The following is a 23,251-nucleotide window of genomic DNA, read 5'->3' as shown; positions in this document are numbered from 1 at the left end:
ACATCCTTCTGAATCTGCTTAGTGTATTCATCTCTTGGTCTCCCTCTACGATTTTTACCCTCCACACTGCCCTCCAATGCTAAATTTGTGATCCCTTGATGCCTCAAAACATGTCCTACCAACCGATCCCTTCTTCTAGTCAAGTTGTGCCACAAACTTCTCTTCTCCCCAATCCTATTCAATACCTCCTCATTAGTTACGTGATCTACCCACCTTATCTTCAGCATTCTTCTGTAGCACCACATTTCGAAAGCTTCTATTCTCTTCTTGTCCAAACTAGTTATCGTCCATGTTTCACTTCCATACATGGCTACACTCCATACAAATACTTTCAGAAAAGACTTTCTGACACTTAAATCTATACTCGATGTTAACAAATTCCTCTTCTTGAGAAACGCTTTCCTTGCCATTGCCAGTCTACATTTTATACCCCCTCTACATCGACCATCATCGGTTATTTTACTCCCTAAATAGCAAAACACCTTTACTACTTTAAGTGTCTCATTTCCTAATCTAATTCCCTCAGCATCACCCGACTTAATTTGACTACATTCCATTATCCTCGTTTTGCTTTTGTTGATGTTCATCTTATATCCTCCTTTCAAGACACTCTCCATTCCGTTCAACTGCTCTTTCAAGTCCTTTGCTGTCTCTGACAGAATTACAATGTCATCGGCGAACCTCAAAGTTTTTACTTCTTCTCCATGAATTTTAATACCTACTCCGAATTTTTCTTTTGTTTCCTTTACTGCTTGCTCAATATACAGAATAACATCGGGGAGAGGCTACAACCCTGTCTTACTCCTTTCGCAACCACTGCTTCCCTTTCATGCCCCTCGACTCTTATAACTGCCATCTGGTTTCTGTACAAACTGTAAATAGCCTTTCGCTCCCTGTATTTCACCCCTGCCACATTCAGAATTTGAAAGAGAGTATTCCAGTTAACATTGTCAAAAGCTTTCTCTAAGTCTACAAATGCTAGAAACGTAGGTTTGCCTTTTCTTAATCTTTCTTCTAAGATAAGTCGTAAGGTCAGTATTGCCTCACGTGTTCCAACATTTCTACGGAATCCAAACTGATCTTCCCCGAGGTCGGCTTCTACCAGTTTTTCCATTCGTCTGTAAAGAATTCGCGTTAGTATTGTGCAGCTGTGACTTATTAAACTGATAGTTCGGTAATTTTCACATCTGTCAACACCTGCTTTCTTTGGGATTGGAATTATTATATTCTTCTTGAAGTCTGAGGGTATTTCGCCTTTCTCATACATCGTGCTCACCAGATGGTAGAGTTTTGTCATGACTGGCTCTCCCGAGGCCATCAGTAGTTCAAATGGAATGTTGTCTACTCCCGGGGCCTTGTTTCGACTCAGGTCTTTCAGTGCTCTGTCAAACTCTTCACGCAGTATCTTATCTTCTCCATTTAATAAGAAGCTGTGAATGGTTCTTGCAGGATGTCCTCCTCCTGTTGTTGTGAAAAGTAATCCGAAGCCGAACATATAAAAACTCTAGGGTTCGTCAATATCTGCCAAACAGAAAATTACTTTAATGTCTCCACAGATAGACAGCCGCTTTGGCCGAGCGGTTCTAGGCGCTTCAGTCCGGAACCACGCTGCTGCTACGGTCGCAGGTTAGAATTCTGCTTCGGGTATGGGTGAGTGTGATGTCCTTAGGTTAGTTAGGTTTAAATAGTTCTAAGTCTAGGGGACTGATGACCTTAGATGTTAAGTCCCATAGTGCTTAGAACCATTTGAACCATTTTCTCCACAGACAATGTGTCTCGAGTTAATTCAGTGTAACGGTATTAATACTCTCTGCGTAACTGATGAAACTGAAAACATTTTCCACTAGTGGAATTTCTTCTGTATGTCTTAGTAGTTTGCGTGATTGCTGACTTGCTATTGTGGTAGAACGTCAGAATAAGGTCTGAAAACAACACTAGCTAACTTCTAGGACTTGATATGGAGTCACAATAGAATGGCAATGTATTAAATCTGTTTACATTATTTTATGTCTGAAACTTCGCAGTGCATCTTACTGCGTCTTTTTTTTTATCTTGCAGGGTAGGCATTTTAAACACAAAATATGAATACTTCCTTTACGTTCACTTTTATTTGTTATCATGAAGTAAGAAATCTATACATGAGACAACAACAGTAATTTGCATTTCTTATAAACTAATAATAGTAACGAAAAAATATCAATCGTGGTTTGAAGACAACATTGTCATTGACCTCAGACATTTACCAGTGAAGTTGCATACTGCGTACTTAAAAATAACGTGGGTACCATATATTTTTGTACCTGTTTATATGCTTTGAAGACAAACAGATCAGCGAATTAGAACAGAAACACAGAAAATTGACAGAAAATGTCACAATACAAGATTTTCAGCGAATAATACCTTTTTCTAAATACTTGGGACAATTGTGCTTATCAAATAATGAAGTCAATAGAGTGACAGGAAATATACTGTATTCCTGAAGCTCAGAGGATGTACAGATTTAAGGTAAAATGAACTAATACTGATACGTATCACCTCACAACCTTCCTAAATGATTCACCGCTGTGATGCCAATACATATGATAAGACAAGACTCTTAACATCGATATTCAGCTGTCATGTGACTGACTGCATGGCAGTCAGCTGTCAGACATCTGCGTTATGCAACACAAAACATAAACATACTTTACACGAAACAGACACACGTGGCTCCTATCGCAGCAGTTGATGTAGAGCAACAAAATAACCATTACACAGATTTATCAGATCACCCACCATTAAAACTTATTCCTGCCTTTCTTAATACGTTCTGGAGAAATTTTATGCTCAATTCAGAGGGAATGTTTCAAGGAACTAGTCTAACATTTACTTGAACGCTGCACAAATAGGAAGTGAAACATTCTGTCAACAAGAGATAAACAGCTCTTATTTTGTACTCTGTTTGGAACTTATTGACCTTTCGGTAGTCTGCCAAAATTGGAACTTTCATGAAGGAACTTGTCTACTAATTAATTTTTTTTCATTAGCTGACAGAAACATCGCGTAGGCACTCAGTTGTAAGGAGCAGAAGCAAACTGTTGCATTATAACACCATCAACTTTAAAATCTGGCAACAATCGCTAGAACACATTCTCAGATTTTTTAGGTTGGATGTTCCTAATAATAATCAGAATGCTAGAACACACTGCAGCGTATTTTGAGAATATTACACGCGGAAGAAAGTTCAAATCTGAAGATGTATTTAATACGACAGTAAAAAATTAATGCCGTGGGAAATATATACATATGTACAAATTGTGCAAGCTCTACATCTTTTGTGGCACCATTCTGCATTCCTTACGATAGTGGACGGAAGTTAAGTAAATACGAATTTTGTACATTCTCCACCAGTACAACAACGGGATTTTCTCGACGACCCTCAGATATTTTTATTTTGTTTCAGTGAATTATTTCCAGCAGTGTTGACACTACCTACAGTAAAGCTTTGTCTAACCGCCTAAGTCAGCCGTCTAATAAAAAACTAACCACCAACAAAATCATAATTTCGTCTGAGCGGTAGTATCTCCGGAGCTGTAATCGATCTTGTACGTCGTCGGGGCTATCCCGTTCATAGTGATGGGCGGAATTTCTTTGGTGATGGGAGGCCAACTGATGTCCTCGCGCATCTCCTCGATCAGCTTCGCTTTCGGCGAACCCTTCGGGCCGCAGACGGAGAACTTGGCGCGGGCTTTCTTGAACACCAGGTACTGGACGACGAAGTTCTCGAGGAACATTGCGACGACGAAGGAGATGACGGCCATGCAGAGTATGACGACGCGCACGTCGTAGGCGGGCGGCAGCTTCAGCTGGAGGAAGTTCGTGATCCAACGGGCCGGGTAGACGGTTATGTAGGCGCAGACGCCCGTCATCACGAGTAGCGAAGCGAGCAGGTAGCGGTTGGTGTACACCGACTTGCGGTAGGGTTTCCCCTGGGAGAACACGATCGCCGCGATGATGTACTGGAACATGGATACCGAGAAGACACCGTAGTTCTCGTAGCACGCGTAGGTTTGCACCTTGGCGAAGTCGAACGGCTCGAACCAGGGGAAGAAGCGCACCACGTAGAAGCCGGCGGTCTGGCCGGCGACGATGACCAGCACCTGCAGCCAGAGGGAGAGCATCGGCGTGATGGTGTAGAGGCCGGTCATGGGAGACTCCGGGACCAGCGGCCCCGCGAACGCCTCCGTGTTGCCGAAGGTGAGCGCGAAGTGCACCACCAGGCAGATGTCGATGAAGAGGAACTCGAAGTCGGTGAGGTTGCTGTCGATGCCGTAGAGCAGCGCCACCGACGTGAACTCGGCGATGCTGTAGGCGACCATGAACTTGAAGATGCCGAACGAGGTGACGAGCGCGGCGCGGCCCTCGCGCACGATCCGCGGCACGCACGAGATGTCGGGCTCGCGCGACGTGAACGGCGACGCCACCGACGCCTCCGCCTCGGACAGCGAGATGCCCACGTGCGCCGCCTTGAGCGCGCCGCAGTCGTTGGCGCCGTCTCCGCACATGGCTGGGGGCACAGGGACGCCGTTATTTGCACTCCGAGGCACATGTGACAGTAAATCTTACTCTAGTCATTATACTAAAACTTAACTAAACGAAACTCTACCCGAACAGATCATGAAGGACCAAAGGTACCGACCGGCCGCCGTGTCACCCTGAGCCCACAGGCCTCACTGCATGCGGATATGGAGGGGCATGTGGTAAGCACACCGCTCTCCTGGCCGTATGTCACTTTACGAGACCTCTAGTTATTATACACCAATGGCATATCACCAGATCGGTCCTACTGAAACTTCTACGAGGTTGAATCCAAAATTTTCGGGAATGGTGCTACCATCTGGGAAGTAAGAGTAGTAGATCGTTGCACCGCTAGATGGAGAGAGTTCCATATCTGATAAGTCAGTGTGTGGAGTGGCATTCAGATGGGAGGACGTGTTGCGTGTGCACAGTGATTTCCGTAATACTCTGTGGTTGGTGTGTGCCGATTTTACGATGGATCCGCATACGGAACAGCGCGTGTGTATCAAATTCTGTGCGTATCTCTGGAGAAGTGCTACGGATACCCTTGCAATGATTCAGCAAGTGTTTCGGGGACAGAGCATGAGCCATACGCGTGTGTTTGAGTGGCATACTCGGTTCAGGGCTGGCCATACAGACGTCGAAGATGATGCTCACACTGGAAGGCCCGTTAGCCAGATTTCAACAATTGGTTCGTGCGGATCTACGCCGAACCATTCAAGACCTTTTGGATGAAATGGGTATTGGTTATGGGACATGTCAACGAATGCTGACTGATGAATTGGGCATGCATCGTGTCGCAGCAAAATCTGTGCCAAGGATCTTGACTGCCGATCAGAAGTGTTGAAGTGTGCACGGATCTTTGTCAGACCGCGTCTGATGATCCAGCCTTCTTGTCACAGATTGTCACCGGCTATGAGAGCTGGGTTTACGGTTATGACCCAGAGATAAAGCAATTATCGTCCCAGTGGAGGAGCCCGGGCTCTCCACGACCAAAAAAGCGAGACAGATGAAGAGCAAAGTGAAGATCATGATCATCGTTTTCTTTGATACCAAGGGTACTGGGCACACAGAATTCGCCCCAACCAACCAAACAGCGAAATCCGCGTACTACTGTGACGTTTTGCGACGGCTCCGTGAAATTGTGCGGCGACGACGGCCCGAACTTTGGCGTCAAGGGAACTGGCTACTGCATCACGACCACGGGCCCTGTCGCACGTCCTTGCTCACCAAGTCCTTTTTGGCAAAAAACAACATGGCTGTTATACCCCACCCACCGTACTCGCCACGTTTGGCACCTTGTGACTTCGTGTTATTCACAAAACTCAAACTTAAGTCGAAAGGCCGTCGGTTCGACATTCTAGAGAGGATTCAAGAAGAACAGGACATCCAGAAAACGTTTGACCAGTGGCATAAGCACTGGGACCGGTGTGTACGTGCGGATGGGAACTACTTCGACGATGATTAGTCAAAAGGTAAGGTTTTTAACAGATGGCAGCATCAGTCCTGAAAATTTTGGGTAGCACCTCGTACATCTATACTGGCAGAAGACCCAAAGAGATTCTGCTCATACATAAAGCACGCCAGTGGCAAGACGCAATCAATACCTTCACTGTGCGATAACAACGGTGAAGTCACTGATGACAGTGTCACTAAAGCAGAGTTATTAAACACTTTCTTTTGAATTCCAATCAAGAATAACTGCCTAGATGAGAAACATAGAAGTAGATATCCTCGGTGTAGCAAAGCAGCTTAAATCACTTAATAAAGCCAAGGCCTCCAGACTGTATACCAGTCAGGTTTCTTTCGGGAGTATGCTGATACAACAGCTCCATATTTAGCAAATATATACAACCGCTCGCTCACAGAAAGACACGAACACAACGACTGGAAAATTGCTCAAGTCACACCGATTGTCAAAAAGGGAAATAGGGGTAATCCTCTGAATTACAGGCCCGTATCACTAACGTCGATTTGCAGTAGGGTTTTGGAACATACACTGTGTTCGAACATTATGAATTACCTCGAAGAAAAGATTTATTGACACACAGTCAGCACGGATTCAGAAAACATCGCTCTTGTGAAACACAACTAGCTCTTTACACTCATGAAGTAACGAGTGCTATCGACAGGGGATATCAAATTGATTCCATATTTTTAGATTTCCAGAAGGCTTTCGACACCGTTCCTCACAAGCATCTTCTAACCAAACTGCTTGCCTATGGAATATCGCCTCAGTTATGCGACTGGATTGAGGACGTAGGGTCCAGGTGCTACTCTGAATTCAGAGGTTGGTATTAGCGAGTAATTCGCGGCGAGCAGCGTCAAACCAGCCACAAAGCTGATGATCTCCAGTAGTTAATAATACTTTCCATTCTCTGGATTGACCGGCCATTGTAGAGTCGGGGACTTTTCAGCCAAATACCAGACAGGTCGGCAGTGGGACACAGTTTTAATTAATAATGGTGTAGTATGTCACAGCCAAAACTAAAATGAAAGCGTAGTGTAGGTAACATTGTTTTTATTTACCTACATACAGAGTAAGGTCGATGACTTGCCTGACATGTGCAATGTGCCTATATTGCTGTGCTATACATAACTGCAAAATTAGTCGCTGTAAACAATTTAAAGCTATTCTGGTTGTTATTTGGCCATGACTTTTTGCAAAAAGAGTGTTGTTTATATATGTATGGTCCATTTATCAGCGGCTTGTTTTCTGCGTACGTACGAGGGATATTGAGCAAGTAAGTTCCGATCGGTCAACAAACGAAAACCACTGTGAAAATCTAATAAAGCTTTGCACATGTGTGTTCGACATTGTCTCTAGTATCCCTCTCGTTTGCATCACTTCGCTCTTTTCATTTCTGAGCGCATGGTGAGCACATAAAGATGTGTAGAAAATAGTGTCTCCCGCCAAGTATGAGGTCCTGGTGAGAGATTTCACCTGATGTTATGCAGCCCACATTACAGAACTGTCATACGGTTCTTACTTCGTGACAATTCTCGGTCGCAATCTGCAGGGGTAATGAAATTGCCCCTGCAGCGTTTTCGATAGGAAGTGTTTGATCACCCGCACTACAGCCGGTAATTGGTTCCCCATGTGTTTCATCTCTGCTCACATTAGACACGGGCTATGGAGACAACATTTTCGCACAGACAGCGAGCTATAGAAGAGCGTAGAGAACTGGCGGGAAGCAAAGGCGGCTGCTTTCTATGACGAGAGTATTGGAAAGTTGGTATAACGGTGCGACAGATGTCCTAGCGGGAGCGGCGGCTATGTAGAGAAGTAGCTGGAAGGTGGAGCCAACTGTCGCAAATAAAACATTTCTGATTTTCAATGTAGTTTCCATTTCACGACTGATCGGAACTTAATTTCTGGACAACCCTTGTATAAGGTGTGTAATGGGTATAAGGTGTGTAATGGGTATAAGTGGAAGATATTTTCACTCTGGGGGAAGTTTTAGAATTTTAGACATCTTAAAACGTAATTTTATCGTTTTTCTGCCGATTATAAAACTCCCCACCCCACAATTATAAACACATCACAACATAAGAAAAGTTAACATGGTAGGATGGAGTGAGTGCATTTTGTGTCCGGTGCTGAAAATGGTGTTTAGTGATACAAACACAACATCACCTTCACCAACAGCTCAGCAAGAACACATGTAGAACACTACCAACAAACAAAGTAAATAATAGGAAAAGTATATAAAGAACAAAAGCTATGTATGTCAGAACTGTCTGTGATTTACATGTATGATACGAGAATATGTAAGTTGAATATGGTGCATATAAATGAAAATGTGTATGTATTTCTGGCCACTGGTGATGCCCTAAGAAACTGAGGCGAAATGTGCCTGGTGGAAGAAACACTGCATTTATTTCGCTGCAAACAGAGGATCGTACCCCAAAAATCTTTAATCAAAATCATTGTGATATTAATAGCAACTGAGGATTGATATTAAGAACTGTAAATATGTAAATTATGATAACTTACTAGCTTGCCTCCCTCTAGTATCCAAAATGACTTATAATGAAAATGTGCCTGGACTGAGTTGTTTTAAGAATTCAAGAATGTGTTTTTTCCAGTTTAAATCTTCTTCAGTATGGACACCTACCAGATTTTAAAGTTTCAACCCTGGTTATTGTTTCCTTATCATAATCTGCATTTATCGTTAGCGTAGTATCTTCAGATGTGCACAGCAGAATATGTAGCGTCTTTTTGGAATTTATTCTGTTCCTGACTTTATGTTTGGATTGATTACAATACTAACATCATGTCGAAGAGTTAATTCTGTTTAGTGTACGTTATATGGAAGGCCGTTAATACATTCGTCTACACGAAATGATAATGGGTCAAAGATTGAGCCATGTGGATCTCCATACATGATTACTCTACAGGCAAAAGAATCTCCCTGCTTACATTGTTTAAATTATTAACTTTCCTGCATTATTTTGATTATATATGGTGTTATCCACTGATTGGATATATCATTAATTGCATGAAACCTTAGTTTATGGGAATTTTGTAGGTAACGCAGTCAAATGCATTATGTTGCAGAACAGAAACAATCAGTGTTATTTTGCACTTTGATGCTTGTACAATTTGGTGTGTGGTAACCTGTAAATGACATTTTCTGTTTAGGAACCCCTCTGAAACGCAAAATGTGATTTACTGTGGCTATCCTTTTTGCTCAGGTAGGATAGTAGTGTAGAGAACATCTCTCTATCAAAACATTAGAAAATGATGCCAGTAGTGAAACAATGTCCTACCACATTTATTACGGAGGGGTTTAACAATGGCATGTTTCCATATCTCTGGAAAAATGCCCTCACTTCGTGATGCCTTACACCCTTACGAAAAGAGAGCAGTTATTATGTGGTAACCGTGTTAACATTACTCTGCAAGACACATAAGCAACAGCACTGCTCCTTATCTGTACTATTACCTGTCCTGTGTATACATGGCTGTGATCAGCGAGTAACTAGATGTCAGTGACATCATCTGCTTTTTTACTAGAGTCGTTACCTGTATTGGCTATTAGTTAGTTCATCCCACCTCCCCTGCTGGTAGTACTGGTTATCGCCTAATAATGGTTAAATCTAAATTACAGCCTTCCACCGCATCATCACCATCGGTAATTTCATTCTGATCTGTAATATGGCAGAGGATTTGAAACTAAATCAGATCTTAAGAAATCTTCTCCCAAGTCGATGGTAAAAACGAGATTTTTGATCAGTGGGTTTCTTCACTGGCGAGTGTGCTAGTCTAGTATGGTATAAATCAATACATGAAAAGAAAGTTGACTGTGTTCTGAATGACAGCTGCAGATCAATAAGTGACTGCTTACCGCCAAACCCAGCTTAGAGACATTATTACCTGGTTGTCATTATACCTCCTGTGATTAGAAGTAAAGCCTACAAGGAGAGAGCCAAACTATCGTCTTCCAGTCGACAACGAATTCAAGGTATACAGTCAGGCACTCCACTACCGAAAGCCAGGCGCAGTTTTATTACATATAGTGCACGGCGGGAAGGAAGATAATATCGAAGGAACACCGATACATCTCACCTACATCTACATCTACATGGTTACTCTGCAATTCACACTTAAGTGCCTGGCAGAGGGTTCATCGAACCATTTTCATACTACTTCTCTACCATTCCACTCTCGGATGGCACGTGGGAAAAAGGAACACCTAAATCTTTCCGTTAGAGCTCTGCTTCCACTTATTTTATTATGATGATCATTTCTCCCTACGTAGGTGGGTGTCAACAAAATATTTTCGCATTCGGAAGAGAAAGTTGGTGACTGAAATTTCGTAAATAGATCTCTCCGCAAAGAAAACTGCCTGTGTTTCAGTGACTGCCACCCCAACTCGCGTATCATATCAGTGACACTCTCACCCCTATTGCGCGATAACACGAAACGAGCTGCCCTTCTTTGCACTTTTTCGATGTCCTCCGTCAATCCTATCTGGTAAGGATCCTACAGCAGCAATATTCCATCAGGGGACGGACAAGTGTAATGTAGGCTGTCTCTTTAGTGGATTTGTCACAGTCTTTGTTTCGCCTTCCCCACAATATTATCTATTTGGTCTTTCCAATTTAAGTTGATCGTAATTGTAATTCCTAGCTATTTAGTCGAATTGACAGCCCTTAGATTTGTGCGATTTATCGTATACCCAAAATTAATCGGATTTCTTTCAGTACCCATGTGGATGATCTCGCACTTTTCTTTGTTTAGTGCCAATTACCACTTTTAGCACCATACAGAAATTCTCTCTAGATCGTTTTGTAATTGGAATTGATCGTCTGATGATTTTACTAGACGGTAAATTACAGCGCCATCTGCAAACAAGCTAAGGGGGCTGCTCAGATTATCACCTAGATCATTTATGTAAATCAGGAACAGCAGAGCGCCTGTGACACTACCTTGCGGAACGCCAGATATAGCTTTTGTTCTGCTCGATGATTTACCGTCTATCTCTACCAACTGTGACCTCTCTGAGAGGAAATTACGAATCCAGTCAGACAAATGAGACGATACTCCATATGCACGCAATCTGATTAATAGTCGCTTGTGAGGAACGGTATCATAAGCCTTCTGAAAATCTAGGAATATGGAATCGATCTGAGATCCCTTGTCGGCAGCACTCATTACTTCATGGGAATAAAGAGCTAGCTGGGTTGCATAAGAACGATATTTTCTGAATCCGTGTTGGTTATGTATCGTGAGAAGAACTTACGGCTGGATAAAACGGTAGTTTGAACCACCTAGGAATCTCTTAATTATTGACGGAGTGGTGTTGCTTAACGGATCTAAGTGTAGTTGGAGTTTCCTTGATCTTCCAAGGCCTTGAGCATATGGTGCGAGAATAATAGTTCTACGTGTGTTCTCTTTTCTTTGATGCTTTGTGCAGCATTCCTGGGATAAATCTGTGTAGTGCTTACTTTTTAGTTAATTATGTTAATAATATATTTGATAATATAAGCTCACGGCATGAAATACTAGTTACTCCCTTAAAAGGGCACCTTGGTCCCTTTTGAGAGCTGTAGATGGTATAGAACTATACCAGGCGGTCATGTGACCCTCCCTTACTGACGTAAGCACGGCAGTGAAGCTGTATGCAGGTGCCAGACTGGTGTCTGCTCCAGCGCTGAAGCGAGCACCACTGGCGGACGGTACCAGCAACCAAGAAACAGTCACCACCTGACAATGGCCGTAGAGTACTCGGCTGAAAGCTCATGGATTTTAAACCACCTGACGCGGTTGCAAACGCGAGAGAATTTTATCAGTACATACCGCCGCGAAACCATGCATTCGTATATAAGGATTGTGTTTGTTTTCTGTCCTTTTCGTGTGTTCATTGATTCTCGTGTAGGCACTAAATCTACGTCTACATCTAGATACATACTGCGCAAGGCACCGTATGGTGCGCGGCGAAAGGTACCTTGTACTGCTACTACCTAGTTCCTTTCCTCTTTCACTCGAAAATAGAGAGAGGGGAAAACGACTGTCTATAAGCTCCGTACTAGTTATAAATTTCTCTTATCTTCGTGATCCTTACGTGAAATGTACATTGGCGGCAGTAAAATTTTCAAATCGTTCTGCAGTCAGCTTCAAATGCCGGTTATTTAAATTTTATTAATTGTGTTTCTCGAAAGGAACGTCGTCTTCCCTGGACCGATTCACATTTGAGTTCACGGAGGACCCCCATCATGCTCCCATGTTGATCGAACCCACCGGCAATAAACATAGCAGCCCACATCTAAATTGCTTTGCTATGTTCTTTTAATCCAACCTGGTGAGAATCCCAAACACTCAAGCAGTACTGAAGAATGGATTGCACCAGCGTTCTATACGTGGCCTCCTTTGGAGATGAACCATACCTTCCCAACATTCTCCCAATAAACCGGTGTCGACCATTCGCCTTCTCTACTACCGTCCTCACGTGCTAGTTCAATTATATGTCTCTTTACGACATTAGAAGGCAACTGCCTTGGCGCAGTGGATACACCGGTTCATGTCACACCACCGTAGTTAAGCGCTGTCGGGCGTAGCCGGCACTTGGATGGGTGACCATCCGGGCCGCCATTCGCTGTTACTATTTTTCGGGGTGCACTCAGCCTCGTGATGCCAACTGAGGAGCTACTCGACCGAATAGTAGCGGCTCCGGTCACAGAAAACCATCATAATGACCTGGAGAGTGGTGTGCTGACCACACGCCCCTCCTCTCCGCATCCTCACATGAGGATGACACGGCGGTCGGATGGTCCCGATTGGCCACTTGTGGCCTGAAGCTGCTGCTGCCGCTTACGACATTACGCCTGGATATTTAATCGACGTGAATGTGTGAAGTAGCACACTACTAGTATTGTTTTCCTGCTCATCTGCATTAACTTACGTTTTTCTACATTTAGAGGAAGCTGCTATTCATTACACTAACTAGAAATGTTGTCTAATTCGACTTGTGTCTTCCTACTGTTATGAAACGACGACACCGTTCTGTATACCACAGCGTCTCTAGCGAACAAGCACAGGCTGCTCTCAACTCTCTCCAAAAGACCATTTATACGGGTTTTTCAAAAAGTCTCTCCGCAGTGCCGTATGATTGTTCGCCTGCCTGGGTTACTTCCCTTCAAGTGGACTCTCCCAACATTCCACTGTTCCGTTTATCTCAGCCAGCGTCAGTAGTATCGTTGGTGTGCGTCGTTACGTGTTGACGTGAACGTTCAAGTTTAGTTCCTTTGTTCGTTTGTTTCGTTTTTGTCACTGTTAAAATGCTAACTATTGAAGAATGTGTGTTTTTAGTCGAACAAGTGTTCAAAGCTGACGGTAAATACACAGTTTCATTTCGACATACCTTTAATTCAGTTTTCCCGGAGACAACACTCTCACATCGTGATACTAGCGAGATTTGATTTAACACATTTCGAAGCACGGGTTTTGTCTGAGTATAAACTACTCGATATTTCCTATAAAATGTCTGCGAGTCCCAGTGAGAAAACTCGCCCAGGAAATCGATGTTAGTGTCGGAACGGCCCACACAGCTGTAAGGAAAAAATTATAACTTTTCCCATACAACTTTTCCCATACATGAACGGATATTATGTTGAAAAATAAGGTTTCGTAGGCAAAAGAGTGGGGATTAATATGGTTTATTGGATTCCTGATAAAAATCAAACTTCTTTCAGAAAAAAATATGTTGCATTATCTATTGACCGCCCCTAGTACACGGTAAACAAAACAATAGTCATTAAAGTGGCGGATCAATGGGTAGGGGTACTGACCCACGTAGTAGCCCATCTCCTTGAGCTCCTGCACCAGCTGCTGCTTCTGGTCGGAAGACATGCGCGCGAAGATGGCGCCGGCGGCCACGACCCGCGGCAGCAGGTCCTGCCGCGCGCTGCGCAGCGCCGCCCACGTGGGGCCCGTCACGGCCAGCCGGTAGGGCGACGCGCCGCCCCCGCCGCCGACGCACGTCTCCTCGTCCCCGGGTGACACCTCGAAAGCCGCGTTGCTCAGCCCTCCGTCGCACGGCATGCTCTGCGCAACCAGCATCCGCACTTGATGCTACATGAGGGCTGTCAACTATCACACGTAAATACACAAGAGTGAATAGTGTCACACAAAAACATAATAGAAACGAAACAACATTACATGGAATCGCAGCATTCTCCATTGGCCTGTCAAGCAGGCTCGACTGTGAGCAATATACCAATGGGTGTCTGGCATTGTTGGCTCCCACTGACTTGCCACTTCCACTGAGTAAAGCATTGTGCCTGGCAGTTTTCAGTAAGCTTATGCAGTGGAAGATTCGTGTAACATTTAGTTTCGGGTGCCGTACGTTGTGCAGTTGAGGTAGTCTATAGAGAAGCGTAGGCACTATACAGGGTGGTCCATTGATAGTGACCGGGCCAAATATGTCACGGAATAAGCATCAAACGAAAAAACTACAAAGAACGAAACTCGTCTAGCTTGAAGGGGGAAACCAGATGGCGCTATGGTTGGCCGGGTAGATGGCGCTGCCATAGGTCAAACGGATATCAACTGCGTTTTTTTTTTTTAAAATAGGAATCCCCATTTTTTATTACATATTCGTTTAGTACGCAAAGAAATATGAATGTTTTAGTTGGACCACTTTTTTCGCTTTGTGATAGATGGCGCCGTAATAGTCACAAACATATGGCTCACAGTTTAGGACGCACAGTTGGTAACAGGTTGTTGTTTGTTGTTGTGGTCTTCAGTCCTGAGACTGGTTTGATGCAGCTCTCCATGCTACTCCATCCTGTGCAAGCTTCTTCATCTCCCAGTACTTACTGCAACCTACATCCTTCTGAATCTGCTTAGTGTATTCACCTCTTGGTCTCCCTCTACAATTTTTTTCCCCCACGCTGCCCTCCATTGCTAAATTTGTGGTCCCTTGATGCCTCAAAACATGTCCTACCAACCGGTCCCTTCTTTTTGTCAAGTTGTGCCACAAACTCCTCTTCTCCCCAATTCTATTCAATACCTCCTCATTAGTTATGTGATCTGCCCATCTAATCTTCAGCATTCTTCTGTAGCACCACATTTCGAAAGCTTCTATTCTCTTCTTGTCCAAACTATTTATCGTCCATGTTTCACTTCCATACATGGCTACACTCCATACAAATACTTTCAGAAACGATTTCCTGACACTTAAATCAATACTCGATGTTAACAAATTTCTCTTCTTCAGAAATGCTTTCCTTGCCACTGCCAGTCTACATTTTATATCCTCTCTACTTCGACCATCATCAGTTATTTTACTCCCTAAATAGCAAAACTCATTTACTACTTTAAGTGTCTCATTTCCTAATCTAATTCCCTCAGCATCACCCGATTTAATTTGACTACATTCCATTATCCTCGTTTTGCTTTTGTTGATGTTCATCTTATATCCTTCTTTCAATACACTGTCCATTCCGTTCAACTGCTCTTCCAAGTCCTTTGCTGTCTCTGACAGAATTACAATGTCATCGGCGAACCTCAAAGTTTTTATTTCTTCGCCATAGATTTTAATACCTACTCCAAATTTTTCTTTTGTTTCATTTACTGCTTGCTCAATATACAGATTGAATAACATCGGGGATAGGCTACAATCCTGTCTCACTCCATTCCCAACTATTGCTTGCCTTTCATGTTGCTCGACTCTTATAACTGCCATCTGGTTTCTGTACAAATTGTAAATAGCCTTTCGCTCCCTGTATTTTACCCCTGCCACCTTCAGAATTTGAAAGAGAGTATTCCATTTAACATTGTCAAAAGCTTCCCCTTAGTCTACAAATGCTAGAAACGTAGGTTTGCCTTTTCTTAATATTTCTTCTAAGATAATTGGTAAGGTTAGTATTGCCTCACGTGTTCCAACATTTCTACGGAATCCAAACTGATCCTCCCCGAGGTCCGCCTTTACCAGTTTTTCCATTCGTCTGTAAAGAATTCGCGTTAGTATTTTGCAGCTGTGACTAATTAAACTGATAGTTCGTTAATTTTCACATCTGTCAACACCTGCTTTCTTTGGGATTGGAATTATTATATTCTTCTTGAAGTCTGAGGGTATTTCGCCTGTTTCATACATCTTGATCACCAGATGGTAGAGTTTTGTCAGGACTGGCTCTCCCAAGGCCGTCAGTAGTTCTAATGGAATGTTGTCTACTCAGGGGGCCTTGTTTCGACTCAGGTCTTTCAGTGCTTTGTCAAACTCTTCACGCAGTTTCTTATCTCCCATTTCGTCTTCATCTACATCCTCTTCCATTTGCATAATATTGTCCTCAAGTACATCGCCCTTGTATAAACCCTCTATATACTCCTTCCACCTTTCTGCCTTCCCTTCTTTGCTTAGAACTGGGTTTCCATTTGAGCTCTTGATATTCTTATAAGTGGTTCTCTTCTCTCCAAAGGTCTCTTTAATTTTCCTGTAGGCAGTATCTATCTTACCCCTAGTGAGATAAGCCTCTACATCCTTACATTTGTGCTCTAGCCATCCCTGCTTAGCCATTTTGCACTTCCTGTCTATCTCATTTTTGAGACGTTTGTATTCCTTTTTGCCTGCTTCATTTACTGGATTTTTATATTTTCTCCTTCCATCAATTAAATTCAATATTTCTTCTGTTACCCAAGGATTTCTATTAGCCCTCATCTTTTTACCTACTTGATCGTCTGCTGCCTTCACTACTTCATCCCTCAGAGCCACCCATTCTTCTTCTACTGTATTTATTTCTCCCATTCCTGTCAATTGTTCCCTTATGCTCTCCCTGAAACTCTGTACAACCTCTGGTTTAGTCAGTTTATCCAGGTCCCATCTCCTTAAATTAGCACCTTTTTGTAGTTTCTTCAGTTTTAATCTACAGTTCATAACCAATAGATTGTGGTCAGAGTCCACATCTGCCCCTGGAAATGTTTTACAATTTAAAACCTGGTTCCTAAATCTCTGTCTTACCATTATATAATCTATCTGATACCTTTTAGTACTAAAAGGTAACAGGTAGGTTTTTTAAATTAAAATACAGAACGTAGGCACCTTTGAAGTGTGACACTCTCCCACGGATTAAAGTAACCTTTGACCATTTATGCTGCTCTCCTTTGTAGACGTTCAATATTCCCTGTTAGTCCTATTTGATGAGAGTTCCAAAGACTTTAGCAATATTCTGGGATGGGTCGCGAGTGACTTCCAAGCAATCTCCTTTGTAGACTGATTGCACTTGCCCAGTATTATACCAATAAACCGATGACTACCTACTGCTTCAGCCATGACTGAGCCTATGTGATCATTCCCTTTCATATCCCTATAGTGTTACGTCCAGGTATTTGTAGGCCTATGTGTTGGGCGACTCCAACAGTGACTCACTGACTTTATTGTCATAGGATACTATGTTTTTTTTCGTTTTGTGAAGTGCATAATATTAAATTTCTGAACATTTAAAGCAAGATGCCAATCTTTGCACTAAATTTGAAATCTTATCAAGATATGACTGAATATTTATGCAGCTTCTTTGAGATAGTGCTTCATTATATATAACTGCATGACCTGCAAAAAGCCTCATTGTTACTAATAGAGTAAGTAATGAGGTGGTACTGAATCGAACTGGGAAGAAAAGAGATTTGTGGCACAGCTTGAATAAAGGAAAGGTCTGGTTAACAGGACACATACTGAAGGACCAAAGAATAATCAGTTTGTTATTGGAAGGAAGTGCTGAGAATAAAAGTTGCAGAGGGAATTACGGGCCGACTACAGTTAGCAGGTTGAAATGGATGTAAGTTGCTAGTTATGCAGAGTTGATGAGGCTTGCTTATGACAGACGTGTACAGAGCTGCGTCAAACTAATCTTCGGACTGAAGACCACAAAACAACAGTTACCCCAGGAGCATCGAAACGGCTTTGGATGTCAGATTTGGTCCAGTTCTCGTATACGGTTCGATGTGATTTTATCAGTACAGAAGCAAAGAAGAGAGAACAACATCACAGCAGTGGTGACAGGAGTGACGTACCGGCGGCGCGATGGTGGACCTGGTGAAGTAGACCTGCGGCGCTGACGTGGGCAGCTCCCGGGCAGTCACCTCCACGATGGTCTCGTGCGGCAGCACGATGCCGCTCTCACGGGCCACGCTCGATGCCGTCTGGATGTTGTCTCCTGCAACGCGTAACAACACCGTCACTTACATATCAATTCCTCTACTCTAACATGCGTCATACTAAGTTCTGTCCATCCTGCTTATAATGTTGCATGTAGAGTTTACAAAAATAAAGCATTACTGAAAACAAAATATTACTTAAAAGAGAAATGCTGTCTGACAAAAAACGTGAAGCACCCAGAAAGGAAGCAGGAAACGAAATGAAACTTCATGGGTTGAGCGTGTGTCAGTGGTTACAAAATTGACTCAAGTTTGTAAGGAATTTGGCAGTATGAGGCATCAGTATGTCGCTGCAGTCCTCTGGCGCGGATGCATGCAGTGATTCTGCTGGGAAGGGTGTTATAAAGCCGATGTATCCTCCTACGAGGCGAGCTGGCTCACAGACGTTGTAACTGGTCCTTTATATCCCGGGTACTAGAACTGGGACGGAGTTGACGTTTGACGTGAGCTGGTCCCATACATCTTTCGTTGGGTACAGTTCTGGTGATCTTGCTGGCGAAGTAAGTACCTGTTCATCGCGCTGACAGTTCATAGAGACGCATAGAGGGCACCGTTGTTATTATTTTATCCATTTTGCTTAGAGAACACCGCAGTTGTCTTGGTAAATTAAATTGTGGAAAACACTGCAACCGACCACTTGTGGGTGGTTGCAGTATTCCCTGCAGTGTAACGTAACGTTATGCTCGCAGAATTCGCTCACTGACTACCAACCGTGACTTGAAGTCATACCCGATGGTTCCACACACCATGTCGCCAGGAGTAACACCGCGGCGTCTGCGCAAAACATTGGAAGAATATAACCTATCCCCACCTCTCCGCCATACTCTCTGAACCACAATTCATCAGAGAGCACAATGCGACGCCATTCATCAGGAATCCATGCTACCCAGTCATGGCACCAGTGCAAAAAGAGCCGTATGTGTTGCGGTCTTAACAGCGGCCTGTGCATTGAATGGTAATACTGACCCCTAAAATCCCTGAAAATCGTCACCTGAACTTTCTTCTTCTTCTTTCTCTTCGTCGTCATCTTCATACTGTATATAAGATGGTCTTCACTGCCATCGAGAGCATTATTTATGCAGCACGTCTTGAAAGAATAACAATAACGTCTTCTCTAACTCTAGAACACGACTCTTTTATCCACTGACACACCTCTTTGATTGTAGCTCCCTTTGGCATGAATTCAAGTTGGGTTTCATCTATTTATTCCATTCCTCTCTCATATACACTTTAAATTGTTTATTTATCGAGACATCAAGAGGTGGCAATTGTGAAGTGAGTTCTCCTGGTATAATAGGAAGCTCTGTATTTCCCTGTCTTAGTATCTCCTTTACAGAATTTTTCAAATGACTACGAAACTGATATAGCACAAGAAGAAAACTCTTCTTCAATAAAACTCCTTTCCTTCTCCCACATACTGTTAATCTATAATTTCATACCAAACTCGTCCATCCAACCATTGTTAGATACGTGAACAACAACAACTGATGGCATTTCACAGAGTTTTGGTATTGTTTTGCGCCTGAAAATGATCATTACTTTAAGTTTAGTACCGTCAGTACAACATGAAAAGACAACGGTGTAGTGCATTTTTTCATGTCCGCTTGTTTTTATAGTTACAGTTTTAGCATCTTTCATGGCAATAGTTCTGTTACTCAGCACCACACATATCAGAAGAGTCCCGTCCACATTCGCTATTTGGCTCAATTCCACACTGGTTTTATTTCGATGTTGAATAATAAAGTGATAGAAAGATAATATTTTCTCTTCATACACTCGTGGTATTTTCTGAGATATTTTGGTTTTGTTTAGCATGGTTCATAAGCTTGTCGCACCAACCAGCTCCACCCTTAAAGTCGGTGAAGATCCACTGTAGCGCTAGCTTACGAGTGTGTATTTGAATTATTTTTGTATTAATGCCAGTGCCATTTTGACGGTGCCCTTGAATCCATTTCAGTATATCTTCTTCCAGTTTTGGCCATTTTGCATTCAGTCCTCTACATGCACATTTCGTCTTCCTCATTTTTTTCAGGTCTTCTTTACTAGCCCGCCAATCGCGAATGGTTCTTCCTTTGATGAAGAACCGAAATGTCGCTAAGCTGCTCTGTGTCCATGTACTTCTGCATATGCTTTTACTTTCAATTTATAGCCGGCATCACATGAATACCTTTCATTTTTTTCCATTACGAAACTAGATACTGACAAAAATATTGTACTGTTAGCGAGAACACAAATCACTTTCAATATTCAAGCCCGGCAAGGCACCAGACCAGCCTGATAACTACCGCCCAGTCGCACTATTTATAAGTTTCTTGAAGGAATTCTACACAATCGGATTAGTCCAGCAATCTTTCAGAACCTTCCTCTGGAGCAAGCTGGACTCCGTCCAGGACGGAGCTGCGCTGATAAAGCCTCACCTTTAACAACATTTATTGAGGCACAAAATATTAGTTGCTTTCGTCGATCTAAGGGAAGCATATGGCACAGTTTTGAGACATGGACTTCTTTAAAAATTATTGCAACTTGTCCCACGCAAACGGACAACAAAACTAATTGACAACATCTTAACTGGAAGGACTTTTACTGTAACTGCAGAAAACTTCACTAGCTGCCCAAAAATAATGAATAATGGCTTGCCACAGGGATCCGTCCCTGCTCCACTCTTGTTTGATCTATATACATCTGAAGTCCCTCCTAGGCAGTCCAGAAAGTTTGTCTATGCAGACGACTGGGCAAAAGCTACCCAAGACAAAACTTCTGAAAGAACTGAAGAAATCCTAACTTCTGATCTATATATCTTAACCCACTATTTCTACAAATGGAGGTTACAACGAAATTCAAATAAAACAAAAGTTTCAAGTTTTCATCTGTCCAATAGATTGGCACACAGAGCCCTTGATGTCTATTTTGAAGGAGAAAACTTCATCACAATATGCACTAAAAATACCTTAGGATCACGTTAGGTAGGGCATGGACATCTGCTAAAACAAGAAACAACATTCTCCGTAAACCCTAGGGCTATCGTTGGGAATCGTCATCAGACATTCTCCGGGTATCAGCACTATGTTTGGTATACTCAGCAGTAGTGTATTATACGCCTGTCTGGCTTGACAGCCCACACGTAAAAAAAATAGACGTACAATTTAACGAGGCCGCGCGGATTGTCAGTGGGTGAATACGATCTACTTCCACATACTGGCTACCTATCTTGAACCACATTCCACCTGCTGATACCTGACAGAAGAGAGCGCTACTGCGTGAATAACAGAATATTGCTAATAACACCGACCTTTTAATAGTGGACAACGTATTCCCTGCGGAGCGAAGAAGAGTAAGATCAAGATAACCAACTCTCATCACAGCTAGTACTCTTAAGGAAACTGAATTCAATCCCATCGATGAATGAAAACGCTGCTGGGAACAAAACTATTCCCCACTATGCCTGAAGCTGCCTTGCATCCAGAAGAGATCCCCTGTATTCGACCACCATCGAGCAATTTGGACTATCTCGAACCGCATCCGAACGAGCCATGGACTATGTGCAGATCCTCTCTACAAGTGGGGCAAATCTTCGTCACCATCCTGTGTCTGCGGTGCGGAACGACAGACAGTGGCTCATGTTGTATCGACATGTCCCGCGCCTGCCCACAAGGGTCCTTTCGAAGATTTCGTCACAGCGACAAGTGATGTTACAAAATACATAAAAGACCTTGATATCACTCTTTAGCTGTTGTCATTCGTGTTATTTTATGCTGGAGAGCTGTAGTTAAATGTTGACTTGTGGTAGTTTTGTATATGTATTGCCATACGATTAAACAAACTTTCAATTCAAGTTCATTTGCACCGTAGACTGCAATGACGCATCATAGACCGGACAGTGTTCCGGGTTTGTGATGGTGGGGCTGTAGAGACACAATGTTAACAAGAGGCAATTTTTCGAAGAAACAAGTGCGTCTTATAGTCCGTAAAATACTGTAGCGGCCGTGCTGGAGTAGAAGGGGGATGGGCTGCGGTACGTGCCTGTGATCATGACGATCTTGAAGCGCGCCGCGGTCAGCTCGGCGATGACGGGTGTGGTCTGTGGCTTGAGTCGGTTCTCCAGGATGATGATGCCCAGGAAGCGCAGGTCGCGCTCCGCGTCCTCTCGCGCCAGCTTCTGCAGGTTGGTGGCGCGTTCCAGTCGCCGGTGGCCCATGGCGATCACGCGGTAGCCCTTGCTGGTGTACTCGTGCAGCGTCTCGTTCAGGCCGGTCGGGACTGGCGGCAAAATGAGCAAGCTCTTATCAAGGTGTAGGGGTAACGCATACCAATGCATCGACTCACTGCTCTGCGGCAGTCCTTTATCGCCCATCCTATTCTGCGTCTTCACCGATATATGCATCTACACCTATATAATACCCATCTACATCTACATGATCTGCATCTGATTCTACAATTATATAAATTGCATCTGCATCATCTGCACCTGCATAGTATGAATCTGTGTGTACAAATCTACATCTGCAACTGGGACACCTACAGCTACATAATCTGCATCTTCACCACTAGCATCTGCACCTATAACACATCTTCACTATATGCATCTACATCAGCTGGATTAGCATCTCTATGTACATGATCTTCATCTGCATCTAGGACATCTACATAATCTGCATATCTTCTAGGACATCTATACAGTCTACATTTGCATCTACAGCATATCTAAATCTACAAGCTACATCTTTACCACACGCATCTATATCATCTGCATCTACAACTGCATTTACATGTACATATTCATCTGCATCTACAGTTACAAGTGCATGTGCATCTCCACCAAAATCTAAACATGCATTTAAATCTGGATCTGCATCTGTATCTGGATCTGCATCTACATAATTTACAGTTTCTGCGTCCTCACCTGTAAAACTATGTTTAAACTTAAAGCTGCATGTATTTCAGTATTTATATCCCGCAAGCCACCTTACGGTACACTATAGATGGTACTACTGGTACCTATGTCGTGTCCCACTTTCATATCTCTTTTGTAAACGGAGC

General features: G+C 43.1%; 1 protein-coding gene across 1 annotated transcript in view; it reads right to left on the bottom strand.

Moving 5' to 3' along the window:
- Positions 1 to 2,088: 2,088 nt before the first annotated feature.
- LOC126094752 (polyamine-transporting ATPase 13A3-like) overlaps positions 2,089 to 23,251 on the bottom strand; it is a 397,184-nt gene continuing 376,021 nt past the window's right edge. Inside the window, exons 15-18 of the mRNA XM_049909302.1 lie at positions 22,235 to 22,471; positions 18,071 to 18,213; positions 13,852 to 14,107; positions 2,089 to 4,546 (exon numbers count right to left, since the gene is read on the bottom strand). Of these exons, the coding sequence (XP_049765259.1) occupies positions 3,537 to 4,546; positions 13,852 to 14,107; positions 18,071 to 18,213; positions 22,235 to 22,471 (1,646 nt within the window). The 3' untranslated portion in view covers positions 2,089 to 3,536. The remainder of the gene's footprint in view (positions 4,547 to 13,851; positions 14,108 to 18,070; positions 18,214 to 22,234; positions 22,472 to 23,251) is intronic.

The sequence above is a fragment of the Schistocerca cancellata genome, chromosome 8, assembly GCF_023864275.1.
Source record: "Schistocerca cancellata isolate TAMUIC-IGC-003103 chromosome 8, iqSchCanc2.1, whole genome shotgun sequence".
Lineage (NCBI taxonomy): Eukaryota > Metazoa > Arthropoda > Insecta > Orthoptera > Acrididae > Schistocerca > Schistocerca cancellata.
This window is presented reverse-complemented; position numbering and strand designations above follow the sequence as displayed.